Source organism: Sebastes umbrosus, chromosome 1 (assembly GCF_015220745.1).
Source record: "Sebastes umbrosus isolate fSebUmb1 chromosome 1, fSebUmb1.pri, whole genome shotgun sequence".
Classification (NCBI taxonomy): Eukaryota; Metazoa; Chordata; class Actinopteri; order Perciformes; family Sebastidae; genus Sebastes; species Sebastes umbrosus.
The window spans coordinates 21,541,413-21,554,841 of NC_051269.1; the positions used below are offsets into that span (position 1 = coordinate 21,541,413).

The 13,429-nt window shown below is 40.4% G+C and overlaps 1 protein-coding gene across 3 annotated transcripts in view; it reads right to left on the minus strand.

Annotated features, from left to right (window-relative positions):
- Positions 1–8,938: 8,938 nt before the first annotated feature.
- The window catches only part of pxk (PX domain containing serine/threonine kinase), a 28,334-nt gene continuing 23,843 nt past the window's right edge, over positions 8,939–13,429 (minus strand). Inside the window, exon 18 of one of the 3 annotated variants that reach the window (XM_037752739.1) lies at positions 8,939–10,034. In XM_037752739.1, the coding sequence (XP_037608667.1) occupies positions 9,850–10,034 (185 nt within the window). In that variant the 3' untranslated portion in view covers positions 8,939–9,849. Of the gene's footprint in view, positions 10,035–12,424; positions 12,507–13,429 lie in introns of those variants that run through there. The other 2 variants (XM_037752817.1, XM_037752904.1) reach the window with 2 other exon arrangements.

Here is a 13,429-nt window from a genome sequence, read left to right on the forward strand (position 1 = left end):
TGTCTAGAAGGTAACCCGCAAATTGCTAAATCGGATCTGAGATCTGCAAAAACCTGAGACTCGCTGCCCGACGACCTATCCTAACTTTTACTATTCGAGGTCAATGCCTAACCGTAACCACCTCGTGAGAATTTCCCCAATTTGCTGGTTCCCTTCTAGACACGACCGCTTCCAGTCTTTATGCCAAGCTAAGATAAGCTAAGTTAACCATGTCCTGACTCCAGCGGACAATGTGAAGGACACACATCTGTACAACCTGACAACTCTTTATATTTGCCTTATTTTTCACAGACAGCAGCCTGGAGGCCTTAGTCAGCTTGTGACTGTGACAGGAAATCAGTTCAGCTTTGATCACTGAGCACATCAACATGCTTATGATTATTAACAGATTCCAGCTTAAAGGAACAGTTTCGGGGGATCTATTGGCAGAAGTGGAATATACTATTAATAAGTATGTTTTCTTTAGTGTATAATCACCGGAAAATAATATCGTTGTGTTTTCGTTAATGAGCTGTTTATATCTGCATAGGGAGCGGGTCCACTTTACAGAGCCAGTCGCCATGTTTCTACAGTAGCCCAGAACGGTCAAACCACTGTGTTAACTTTTCCTGCTCGGGCCGGAGTCGATAACATTACTCGCTCTTGCGTTAACCCGTCAATCCACTCAGTCTCCGGGAAACAAGACACTGAAAACCTCCGTTAATCTTGAGGAGCTGCAGCATTCACTGTACATTCACTTGATATTCTCAGAGCTAAACTAACTTTTCTCTGTTCCGCTCACTTCCCATGTACACACAAACTCTACACACTAGCTCTGCTCCAAATGACCTTCGCTATTCTTACAACTGGCTCTAGAGAGGAGCCATTCGCGTTTTCTCGTCGGCCGCCGTAGCCGTCCTTCATGCTTGGCACATGGGAGAAGTTTCAAACTGCAGCCTCACCACTAGATGTTGCTAAATCCTACATACTGTTCCTTTAAGACTTTTGACTAACTGAGTTCAAACTGTGGCCTTGATAACATTGAGATATGCTGTACTGCTGTATCACTTGTATTATGCTGTCCTTTCTATGTATGAAAAAAAGAAAAGAAAAGAAAAGGGGAACATGGGTAAAAGACAAACATGAGTTTGAGTCCTTTTATTGATTCATCAGTTCCTGACTTTAAAGTGCAAACAAGTGTGGTCAAAGCTCTTGATAGTTGACAGACCGAGTCGCTATAAGCACCATAGATGTGGGTCATACTACGCCTACGGCATTGTAAAGGTGAAAGTTAAACTTAAGAGCAACACGTTCTAACACGCCGTAAAACCGAATGAAACGTCACGTTTTGAACACAAACAAAAAAAGCTTCTTTGCGCAACAAAACAACTTCGTTAGGTTTAGGCAAAAAAAAAAAAATCTGTTTTAGGCAATAAAACTACAACGTAGCACAACAACTACAAAAACACTTAGTTAAGTTTAGGGAAAACAGTGTGTTTTGGGTTAAAATGACTACTAACACAAAGACAACTACACATTTTGGTTTCACACAAGATGTGAACTCTGGTCTCCTGGATGAAAACACTGTGTTTCACACTGTCTATACTACAGCGCCTGACTTCAGCTTCTGCTCCTGTCATAATTACTATGGTCGCTAGAGGTCGCTGTCATTTTCTTTTAGACCTTCTTACGGTGATCTACCATCTGAATAGATACAAAAAACCTACTAGTGGGTGTAGTAGGCCCCTATTGACCCAAATCTATGGGGCTTATAGCGACTGATATCGCCTATTTAATAGCCTGAAAACAGTCTAATCGGATGGATAATGAAGCTGCTGCTGTGACCTTTGACCTTAAAGGTATAAGATTTATAGTTGATGCAACTTCGATGCCCTTGCTCAGACCATGCCCATCTTCAAACTTGACTTTCATTTTGATCTCAACTACACACCTGTAAAGTTTCGTGACTGTCTTTCCCAGTTGTGACGCTGTCGTGGTGACAAAAGCTGTCCACAGACAGACAGACAGACAGAGTACTCAAAACCACCTCTGTGGTAGTTCCCACTACAGTAGGTGTCTTTAGGACCACATTTTGCCATGATGACAATGAAAACAATGCCTGCTGTCACCGCTGGTAACAAAGAGAGGTGTATTGCAGCACGGACCTGACGATACTAACTGCAAAACACTGTCATTCATTTTTATGAGGAGGTGCAAGGGAGCTTTTATATATGCATTTCCTTTTTGTATAAATGAAAAGGAAATATATATTAAATTGTGAAGACAATGGAGTAGAAGCGTTGGTGGGTCTCTGTGGTAATCACCTACAGGTGCTCTTTGGATCCTTCAGGTGTTTTGGGCTCATTCAGTCTTGTGAAGGGCTCATTGCGTGGGTGGAAAAAAGTACAAAATGCAAGTCTCCCTCAAAAATAATCCAAGGCACACTGTAGTGTTTGAACAAAATTAAATATATACATACATATTAACTTGTGTATTGTATTTCACTCTATTCTTTGATTTCTTTTTATTTAGGCATTTTACATCTTCTAAGGTGCGTTCAAAAAACAGTTCACAAACATTTGCAATAAACACGACTTTCTCTCAATTTTTCCTGAACCAATTTTAATCATATGGTTGATACAGTTATCATTTCATCACAGCAGGCTTGCTAGATTTTTTTATTTGAATATAGATGATGAGGAGGGTCATTTTGTCAGCTGCATTATTTTTATTTAAAGGCGACATCTGGACAAAACACTTGATGCATCTAGTGTGTGGCGACTGTAAATGACCTGGAGATTGAAGAGTGGTTTTTCATATCAATTTACTTGTAATCCAGCAGCGTCTCTGGGACTCTATATTTAATGGTTTTCATAATCACACCTCTGGACTTGTCTTCCACCCCTCGTGGGTAAAGTGCTGCAGAGAAACATACCGATACAATTCAATGACCATTCAAAGACGTCGCATTGGACTGGATTGCACTTAATAATAAAAACAAAATGATTTCAGCACAAAGCATTGATTTAAACTAGGGCTGTCAATCGATTAATATATTTAATCGCATGATTGTACATAGTTTATCGGGATTTATTGAAAATTAATCACATTGTTGTAATTAACAACACAAAACTATGAAAAATATTGTCCAGAAACCCTCACATGTACTGCATTTAACATAAAAAAATATGCTCAAATCACAACATGGCAAACTCAAGCCTAACAGGCAACAACAGCTGTCAGTGTGTCAGTGTGCTGACTTGACTATGACTTGCCCCAAACTGCATGTGATTATCATAAAGTGGGCATGTCTGTAAAGGGGAGACTCGTGGGTACCCATAGAACCCATTTTCATTCATATATCTTGAGGTCAGAGGTCAAGGGACCCCTGTGGAAATGGCCACGCCAGTTTTTCCTCGTGAATATTTAGCGTAAGTGTGGAGCGTTATTTAGCCTCCTTCGTGACATGCTAGTATGACATAGTTGATACCATTGATTGATTCCTTAGGTTTCACATTATGCCAGTACATAAGCCCGCTACAACCTCTGAAAGATCGAATAGCAGCCGGGCCAATCGGATTTTAGGAGGTTAATTCAAAATCGCAAGTTGCGTTAATGCGTTAAAGAAATTAGAACTAATCTGCGTTAACAAGTTATTATCTCTTTAACTTTGACAGCCCTAATCTAAAACAAACGCTCTGAATGCTAAAACTTGGATTGTAGTGATCAGAGTCATCAGGCAGCAGGATTCACCTGAGCTCAAGATTCACAACAGCAGCTCTGTCCGAAATACAGGCTAACACTTTAGCACACAGTATGTCAGGTAATCACAGGTGAGTGGGATTAACGTAAAGGTGAAGAAATGAGAACTGAGACAAGTGAAGGCCTCCTGTGGGAAGATCGGTCGTTCTGTAAATCCAATTACAGTTTAGTTCCATTTGGCAATAAGCGCAAATCAAACTATTCCTTTATGCAATCATCTTAAGCGTCAGTGTGACTTTGTTTGAGGTTGAAAGCTGACAAAACAAAACTCACAAAAAGGTCCATTTAGTAGCTGTTCTGGAGCTTTCCATTGTATCGTACCGTCTTCCTCAGCAGATGGATATGCCCAGTTGTCGTGGAACATTTTCCACCATGGATGAGAAGTCTGTAAAGAGCTCAGAAAAAAAGTAAACTTGAACATGTAGGATTCCTTGACAGCTGGACGAAACTTGATCTACTGAGGAAGATCATGTGATACGATCAAAAGCTCCAGAACAGCTACTAAATGGACCCTGTGGTGAGATCAACAGTACATATTCACAGAGAAAAGATTTCCTTTCAGACGTACAAACGGATCTGAATCACCTCCAAAACAAGAATTTCCCATTTAAACCCACTTTAACACATTTTTTTTCTTCAAATCAAACCACACGGCTCATTCTTATTGCCAACAGAAATAGTCGATTAATTGATTAGTTGAATGGCAGAAGCAATTATCTGCAGCTATTCTGATGATCAATCGTTTTACGTTTTTTTTTTTTTAAGGAAAAATGCCCCAAACATTTTCTTTTCCAATGTGAGGATTTGCTGCTTTACTGTTTCATATCACTGTAAACTGCTTATCTTTGGGTTTTGGGTTGTCGGTCGGAGGAAACAAGACGTGAAGACGTCACCTTGGGTTATGGAAAACTGTGATAGACATTTTTCACTATTTTCACTTTTGCTTATTTAGAGACATTTTTCCGATCTGCCCAAACTGTAATGCCAATAACCACATAGTAACATCCTGTGTGCTAAAGCATTAATATCCTCAGACAGAGCTTTATACATACAGATGATCTGGTATGTATAATATTGTCACATACAATATTTTAACAAAAAAACATTCATATTTCCATAGGCACCAGGATCCATATGGCACAATAAAATAATCTCAGCTCTGTGACGACAACAAACATTAAAATACATCAGAATTAAAACAAATGCAAAACAATTAAAAAAATAACAGGAATCAACAGAATAAGGGTCTGAAATTAACCCTCAGCGGACGTCAAATGAAGGCAGACTGAGCTCTTTGTTACGTAGTTTAACAAAATAAGCTTGCAGTGAAGGACAAACACGTCACCTCTGATAAAGAGGATGTGACTGATTTCCTTCTCTCCGTCCTTCAGGTGATTTCTATGACGAGTGTGAAACTTGCTACAGAAAGATCCATTTATTGCTTTTAAATCATTCCTTGGTGATGCATTAACAGACACTCCAACATCTGATCTGATAAACGAGTCGGGCTGTTGTCAAATCTGAATTTCCCAAGTCCAGTTTGGTCCGATGGCTTGAATGTCAGGCTGGTTGGGGAGAGGTGAAAATGCATCTTTATTTGATTTCGTCATGTGCTTGTTGGGGCTGTCGCGGTGCAGTAATTTCACCTGTTTTAGTAAGTATATTGTTTTTAAGTGACAAAGATGAGAGTTTTATATAATAACAATAATTAATAATTATAATGAAATACTTGCTTAGTGTTATATTCAGAACACACATGAAGGGAAGGCTGAAGCATGTAGGGAAAGAGATGGAACCGCCGGTCTATGTGTATTAATTAATCCTCCATTGTTGTTGTTCAGCACTTATAGCCTATATGTAGGATGTGACGGTTGGTGTTTGTGGTATTTGTCCCACTCCAGCTTAGACACCAAACATGCAGCGCACATCGCAGAGTAGCCACTCATCACAGTGCTGCCATTTGTAGCATAGTGTAAATAGGTGGCGCTCCCATTGCAAAGAATTTAAAAAAGAAAAAATGTGAACGGCTGTGGCAGTTGTTTGATCTCCTGCGGTTGGCTTGTCAATAGCGTGGTATTGCAATATTGCGGTTATTGCGACAGCCCCAGTGTGCGTAGTCCCTGCTTTTTTCTTATCTATAGATATTTTTAGCTATAAGTTCAAAGATACTCATCATTATTATAGGTGTCTTTTCATCAATATATCTTACCATGAATTATAATAAATACTAGATTAGGCAAGGCCTCAACCCAGTTATACTACAGCCCTCAACTGAATCAGCTTCTGAGAAGCGTTGCATTCATTAACTCTGTTATCAGAAACTCAAAGAAGGATGCTGTGAAAAGCAAAATTTGAAGTTGGTCATTTGTTGCATTGCAACAAACAGATTTCTGGTCTCTAATCTGCGATATACATTTGATAACTAATACGACGACTGTTCAATACACTCGCTGCAAGCAACTTTAAATTACCACATGACTGTAAAGTAGTAAAGTAAAACTAAAGGTGACGAAATGTTGACTGTGATGGATTTTCTTTCTGTAGCAAGTTTCAAGTCTCTGCAAGTTGATTTTCAGAGAAATCACTGAAACCTACGGCTGCCTCGACAGCAAGTCAAGTGTATGTGATTTCAAGTTAATGGGCCAAAACATGCAAAAGCAGCAGTATGGGATACACACATATGTGGAATAATAAGGATTTATTGTGGTGCAAAGCAGCAAAGTCATAAAAATCTTAATGAAAAAATGTATTTCAGATTAATTTCAGACCCTAAATACAATCAGAGCTGAGCGGCTCGTCGCTGTGGATCCATGTTGCTCTGATCTGGGACAGGACAGACGTCTGACCAGTATCTCTGTCTTACAGGCTTTCACACCAAAAGTGCAAGTTTGACGTCGCGTAGAGCGAGGCCATTATTTCCAAAGGAGAGCGCAGCTGCACTAGCCATAGTGGCACACGCTACCTTTACTTTCTGCCACGTTTAGCAGCCAAAGTCTTATTGACGTGAGGCAGAAGTTACAGTATGGTGCCGATGATTTCACTGTAGAGAAGAATGGAGGTAAAGTTCATTTTGTGCTCTGAATTCCAGCAGCTTTGTAATCTTCCTCTCAAGGAATGAGGATGCCAGGTAAGAAGATCATTATTGGGATTGTTTACATAGCGTTAGTCAAGTTTCCATCCAAATGTAGCGCAAATTTTAACCAAATTTCATGAAAAACGGAAAAAGAAAATGCTAATTAAAGGACCAATATGTAATATATTTACTGTAATAAATCATAAATTGACCATGATATGTCATCAGGGATTAAGGAAACATGCTGAATTGAAATACTGGCTCCTCCGACAACAACGTTACAACCAGTATGTTCGCCTTTGAAATTTTCATGCTGGTTCGGAACATCTGTTTTTGTTTTGGCCGGTGTGATCCCGTCCTCTGCCCATTTCGACACCCCGTTGTCACATATGAAACAAATCAGCATGCAAACAGCTGTCTGCAGCCATGGAGGCAAGCCAACGAACTGGATCAACAGAGATAACGTTAACGTTAGATTCTAACGACCTGAAAAGCCTCGGCACATCTCTCTGTGGTCCGTGTGCAGCTGGGTTATCAAGGCAGCGAGCATTTGAGACACACAGCTGGTGAAGTGATTCTGACTACTGCTGGCCAGAGGCTAACACGGTCGTGTCTAGAAGGTAACCCTCAGATTGCGAAAACATGCACTGCTATCAGTCCAGCCGATTAGACTGTTATTAAAAAGGCATTATCAGTCGCTATCAGCCCCAAAGATGTGGGTCAATAGGGGCCTACTACACCCACTAGTAGGTTTTATCATCTATTCACATGGTAGATCACCCAAAGAAGGTATAAAAGAAGATGACAGTGACGTCTAGCGACCGTAGTAATTATGACAGGAGTAGAAGCAGAAGTGAGGTGAGTATAGAAAGTGTGAAACTCCATAAGCGGTGGCGGTCGGGGAAACACAGGACTTTCACCCAGTAGACCGGAGTTTGCATCCCGTGTGAAACCAAAAATGTGTAGTTGTGTTTGTGTTCCTAGTCATTTTATCCCAAAACAAAATGTTTTTCCCTTAACTTAACTATGTGTGTTTTTTTTGCCTAAACCTAACGAAACCTTTTTGTGTTGTTGTTAGAACGTTTTGCTTTTAAGTTTCACTTTTACAACGTAGTAGGTGTAGTAGGCCCCTAATGACCCACATCTATAGTGCTGATAGCGACTGATAACACCTATTTAATGGCCTGATAACAGTCAAACCCACGGCTGTAATGTTACTCATTTTAAATGCTAGCTGTCAGTTCTACATATTGTTCCTTTAATGTGCGTTTCCATCCACTACCGTTATATGAATATTAGGAATTGGGTACATCAAGATTAACAGTTGGTGGCGCTAATTCTCCAGTCAGGTGCCACTAATCCACTGCAGAAGAGGGAAGAGACTGATGAACAGAGCGCCAGTCAAAAGTAAAATTGTGGAAAACCACGTAGAAATCATGCTGTAAAATATGACATTTATGTTTGTTCCATGTATTAATTTGAGGAAGCGTCCTCATCGTTCCACACAGATCTGATGTTTTTGTCTCTTTAGTGGACGTTTAAATCACAGGCTTCATGTGTGTCATGATTTATGTCTGTTTCCGTTGCACTTTGTCGTATTTTGTTTTTATCTATACACCAACTTTTCCACTCCAGCCAAGCGTAAAAACTTTTTTGAGATATATACTGTATATATTTTTCTTTTTTTTTTATGAGCTGCTCTTTATTTTGCGCTCTACCTTGTGCAAAATATTCACTCTTGCATGTTTGGTCTGAAAAAGCTGTCAAGTTGTTCAGAATGAATCTACAACTGACCAATCCGGTTGCCTCGTGCTCACAGAGCTCAACAGAACACAGTGGAGTTTCTTTATATGTTCTTCAGTGGGATGAACACCGCAGAGGATCCAGGTCACGGTTTTAACCACCGTCATATCCCACTGCCTGAATCTCTAACTGATGAACTAATAGCACAAAAATGCAGCAAAGTCAAACTAATCTCTCCCTCTGGTTCAGACCAAACAAAACCAGCAGCAGGTGTGATCCAATCTTGACCTTCAGACAGACGCACTGCAGCAAACATCCGTCTTATCAAGTCCTTTCTGTCTTTCAGTATTTTCTTAAAACACGTGGAAACAAACCTGTAAGTAACGTTTTTCTTTTGTTTAATGCAGCGACCTGCCTTATTTTTCTTGTTTCAAGATATAGACACATTTCTAGAAAGTTCTACAAAAGAGAAGTTGATTTCTATTAAAATATTCTGCACTGGAAGGTTTTTTCCACTCGTTTTAAGAAAAGTATGTTTTTAGGACATAATTATAGACAGAAATGACTTGATGGGTATTTTTTTTTGCAGTGCAGCTTCTATTGATGAGTCATTCTTCATCACCGACGTCCTGCAGTGAAAGAGTCTCCATGGAGCCTGGAGGCTACATGTCATGAGATGATTTTAAAGAAGGAAAGCTGCAGTTTGGACCAGTTTCAGGACCAGTGCAGTGCCATGACAGTGTCCGAGCACTGAGGTTTGGATCCAGGAAATTCAACTTCATCATCCAGCGGGATGAAGCATCCACAGTGGCTCCAAAACTTCAAATTTCAAACGTTCAACCGCCACTTTTACAAGCAGAGAAGAAACCAGTCGGCTGCCTGCTGAAGCAGCAGGTCGACCACAGAAGCTCACCAGACTCAGTTTGAGTTTATCTGCAGCCTGGTGGCTGTGTCTCCTTGTGACAAAGCAGTCAAGAGAGGACAAACCTTCAGGTGCCTCGAATTGTCCAGAGTTTTCTAAAGGACAGACTGAGGCGGCTGTCTCCCCCCCCGCCCGTCCTCTACTCTCTCCAACCACAGCTACAGATTTTAAAAATTTAAAAGCAAAAAAAAAAGCAGAAAGAGCGATAAAAAATAAAATGGTACTTGGATTTTTCTTTTTTTTTTGTTAGTGATTCCTTTTCACATCTCAGGGAGCAACGACATTAACCGCAGTGCAGAACCAGCAGGTCGGTTGTGTCGCCGTAGTGATGGTTTCCTGGTCGAGGACAGGTCGCGGTGGTGGGCGGGGGTCAGATGATGGGTTTGCTGTGGTCGACGATCTCGGCCTTCTTCAGTTTGGCCTTACTGAAGGCCTGGATGGAGCTCAGCAAGGCAGTGCGAGGAGGAGGACAGGAGGACGAGTCCAGCGTAGGAGGGGTAGAAGGAGCAGGAGGAGGAGGAGGAGGAGGAGGGGGAGGAGGAGCAGTCAGGGCTCCTGGATAAAAGAGAGAACGAAAGTGTGAGAGAGCAACACCACTGGTTTCTGGTGACATTCAGTTTCCCCAGGAGCTGGTTTCACAAAGATAAACTGGTCTACTGATTCATACTGGTCTTAGTTTTACTTTTAATCTAGTTTAATGAGAGTTAAGGAGTCACATTAAACTCTCATGCTACTTTCACTTCAATTAAAACACTTGGAAAACGTGTCTGCATCAAGACACTCAACCAATAGAGGCCGTTGACGTCCCAGCAACGCTGGCTGAAGATTAAACATGGAGGAGAGGCAGTCGTCTTGTTTTCAGCTATATCAGTAATGTAATACTGCTGACTACGGTCCGTTCACACAAATTACTAAACTGTCAGTAGTTTTATTAGAGACTAGAACATCAGTAGAAACAAGTTTTGTACTACTTTCTAATAAGGCACCCTTTATAATTAATGGTAAAATTATGAATTAATGCTTTATAGATCAGTTATACGCCATTAATAAGAACCAATATTGAGTTATCAGAAATACCTGTTGTTGGTCAGTCATTTATAGTCAAGTCATTAATAGAAGGTTGTGTCTTTGTGTCTTTTTCTCGCCTTGCCGCTCTGATACAATCAAACATGTTTAATATTATCGTACATTTTTAGACTTGGCTCATGCACATAGTGAAGTTCCAAATAGTGACCCTACAAGATCTCCAGTCTTTGCAAAATCTTATAGTCTGTGACTAAAAACACTGTGACTTATGACACATTGTCTTTAGATGTGAGAGGGTGTCAGACTTCAGTCTTTTAAAAGTCCTTTCAAAGTCTTCTAGTGTATGGCAGGCATAAGTCACACCCAGAGGAGGCACGCTTCACAGTTTGAAAACCTCTGTTGTAATTAATGGCTTCTAGACGATTTATAAAGCATTAGTAAAATATTTATTTAACATTACTAAAGCTATTACTCACAACAGGGTGATGTAATACAAAGTGGTACCACTAGTTTCATTAAAAATGTTAATTGTGTGTTTCCCAGAGTAACAACGTCTCTGGAAAGAGTTTATCTTTGTGAAACCAGCACCTGCAGATCAGTGTCCACGCTGAACTCAATCCACCATCAGTTTCAACCCAACTTTCAGGTCAGGTACTCAACAGTTTTTGATAATACAGACACATATTGGTCAGTAACTAAAAGCCGTATTTAAGAATATGGAGTCAGATAAGGCCCAGTGGTTCCTGAAGTAAATTAGATTGGTTATGTTGAAGTGTTGTGATTTAGTCCTCAGTTAGAAATGTTTCTTCTGTGTAACAGCTCTAAAAACTACATTACCCATGAGCCTCAGTAGCTGTTGGAAGGAAATCAGAGTTCTAGAATATTCAGTTCAGCCTCGAACTGAATCTGAAGCTCTCTGATTAGAAGATTCTAACAGCAATGGCCTCTGGGACTTGTAGTTGTTTCTCTCTAAAAGTTCTTGTGGCTTTACAGCTCTGTTGTGCTGTACTAAAGGAGCTACTGCCCATGTGTTTTCAGCCCATTTTGTACTTGCTTTGTCAGGATCACTTTGATCAACAGAGTGAACTGATGGTGTATTGAAGCCTGGTACATTTTCTCTCAGTTGTGCCATTTTGCATCCCGAACCGAAAAAAACCCAGGGATTACAGGCATTGAAGCGAAACGCTGGAGAGCTCTGACATGTAGGTGAAGCAGAGACCAAAAGCTGCGACTTGAGTCCAAAGACTCCACCATCTGTTTGACTACACACAGTGAATTATCTGTAACGTAATGAAAGGACATCCATCATTTTGACAGATGGTAACCACACCTGGAGAAACCCGTCACTGCTGGAGACAAATTGCATGTTTGAAGATGTTATTTTCAGTGGAATAACCGGTTTTTGGCTGTGGTGAACATCGAAAACATTAGAAATTTGATTTTAATAATTTAACAATTGCAGACCCACTAATGCCGGCAGGGGTGACTGATTATCTCCAGAATGGCCGTGGACCAAACTGACTTTCATTACATTTAGCAGCCACAGTGACCTTCTTTCCATGTAATATTCAGATGACTCTTCAGTCACGTCCACAGTTACACTTCCAGTGAGGCCTCTGTGATCAACTGAGTCAGATCGGAGCCCAGCTGTGTCCACATTTCACAAATAATGTGATTAAATGTGAAATGTGTGCTCAGCTCTGTGATCACAGGCTGGCAATATTTCTACAGGCTAATACAGGCTGTGTCCGAAGTACGCACCAGCATGAAGGTTTGAAAATTGTCCAGACTATAAAAAAAAAAAAAAATGTTGACTGTGATCAATTATCTGCAGCATGTTTTTAAGTCTCTGTAAATTAATCTCTTAATGAAAATGACTGAAACCAATAGAGTGCTCAAGATGTTTGTGGACAAAGAATTATCTGAATATCAAACAAAACAAAAGATTCACTGAAGGGTTTGGTCAACTGCAGAGCAGCTCTTTAAGACTGGGAGGAAAACCTACGGGTGCAAAAGAAACGGACATTCCACAGTTAGTAGCAAAGGATAAGAGTTATAACCAGTTCAACAGGTTTCTGACCATAAATGAACGTTCAGAGATCTGACACGTCTTCACCGTGACACCCCGTCCCAAACACAGACACACGAGCAGACAAAACAAAAAAGAGACAAACAAATAGACATGCCGTAACTGACTGACCAGGCAAACAGACAGAACTGACACGTCACAATCTCCAATGAGAACACCGGGTCTGAATCAGGGATGTGTTGGACTGTCTGTGAGGTTTGGAGATCATTGCAGATTGTGAGGTTTTTATAAAGATGTGCGTACACCCTGTTCCAGGCAAGCAGCGACTCCGTGACACTTCACTTCAGATCTCATCAGACCTCTTCCCATTGACTGATTTCTACTTTCAGTCTAGATATTTTTAAGAGGCAATGTTGGGCATCGTCAGAGACTGAGAATGAGGAAATAGAACAGAGTTTCCAATACATAGTTTGTCCACCAGAGAGCACTGAATGTTTATTTTATATCGTAAAATGTCCCGCTCAGTATTGTCTTGCAATACAAAATACAAAATAAACAAAAAAAGTCAAATGGATCTGTATCAGGATTGTATGTTTATTAGGGCTGTCAAAGTTGACGTGATAATAACACGTTAACGCAAATTTGTTTTAACGCCACTAATTTCTTTAACGCAACATGCGCTTTTTAGGTTGTAACTTATGTTAAATTTTGGCAAGGGAAAACTGGCATGGCCATTTTCAAAGGGGTTCCTTGACCTCTGACCTCAAGATATGTGAATGAAAATGTGTTCTATGGGTACCCACGAGTCTCCCCTTTACAGACATGCCCACTTTCTGATAATTACATGCAGTTTGGGGCAAGTCATAGTCAAGTCAGCACACTGACACACTGGCAG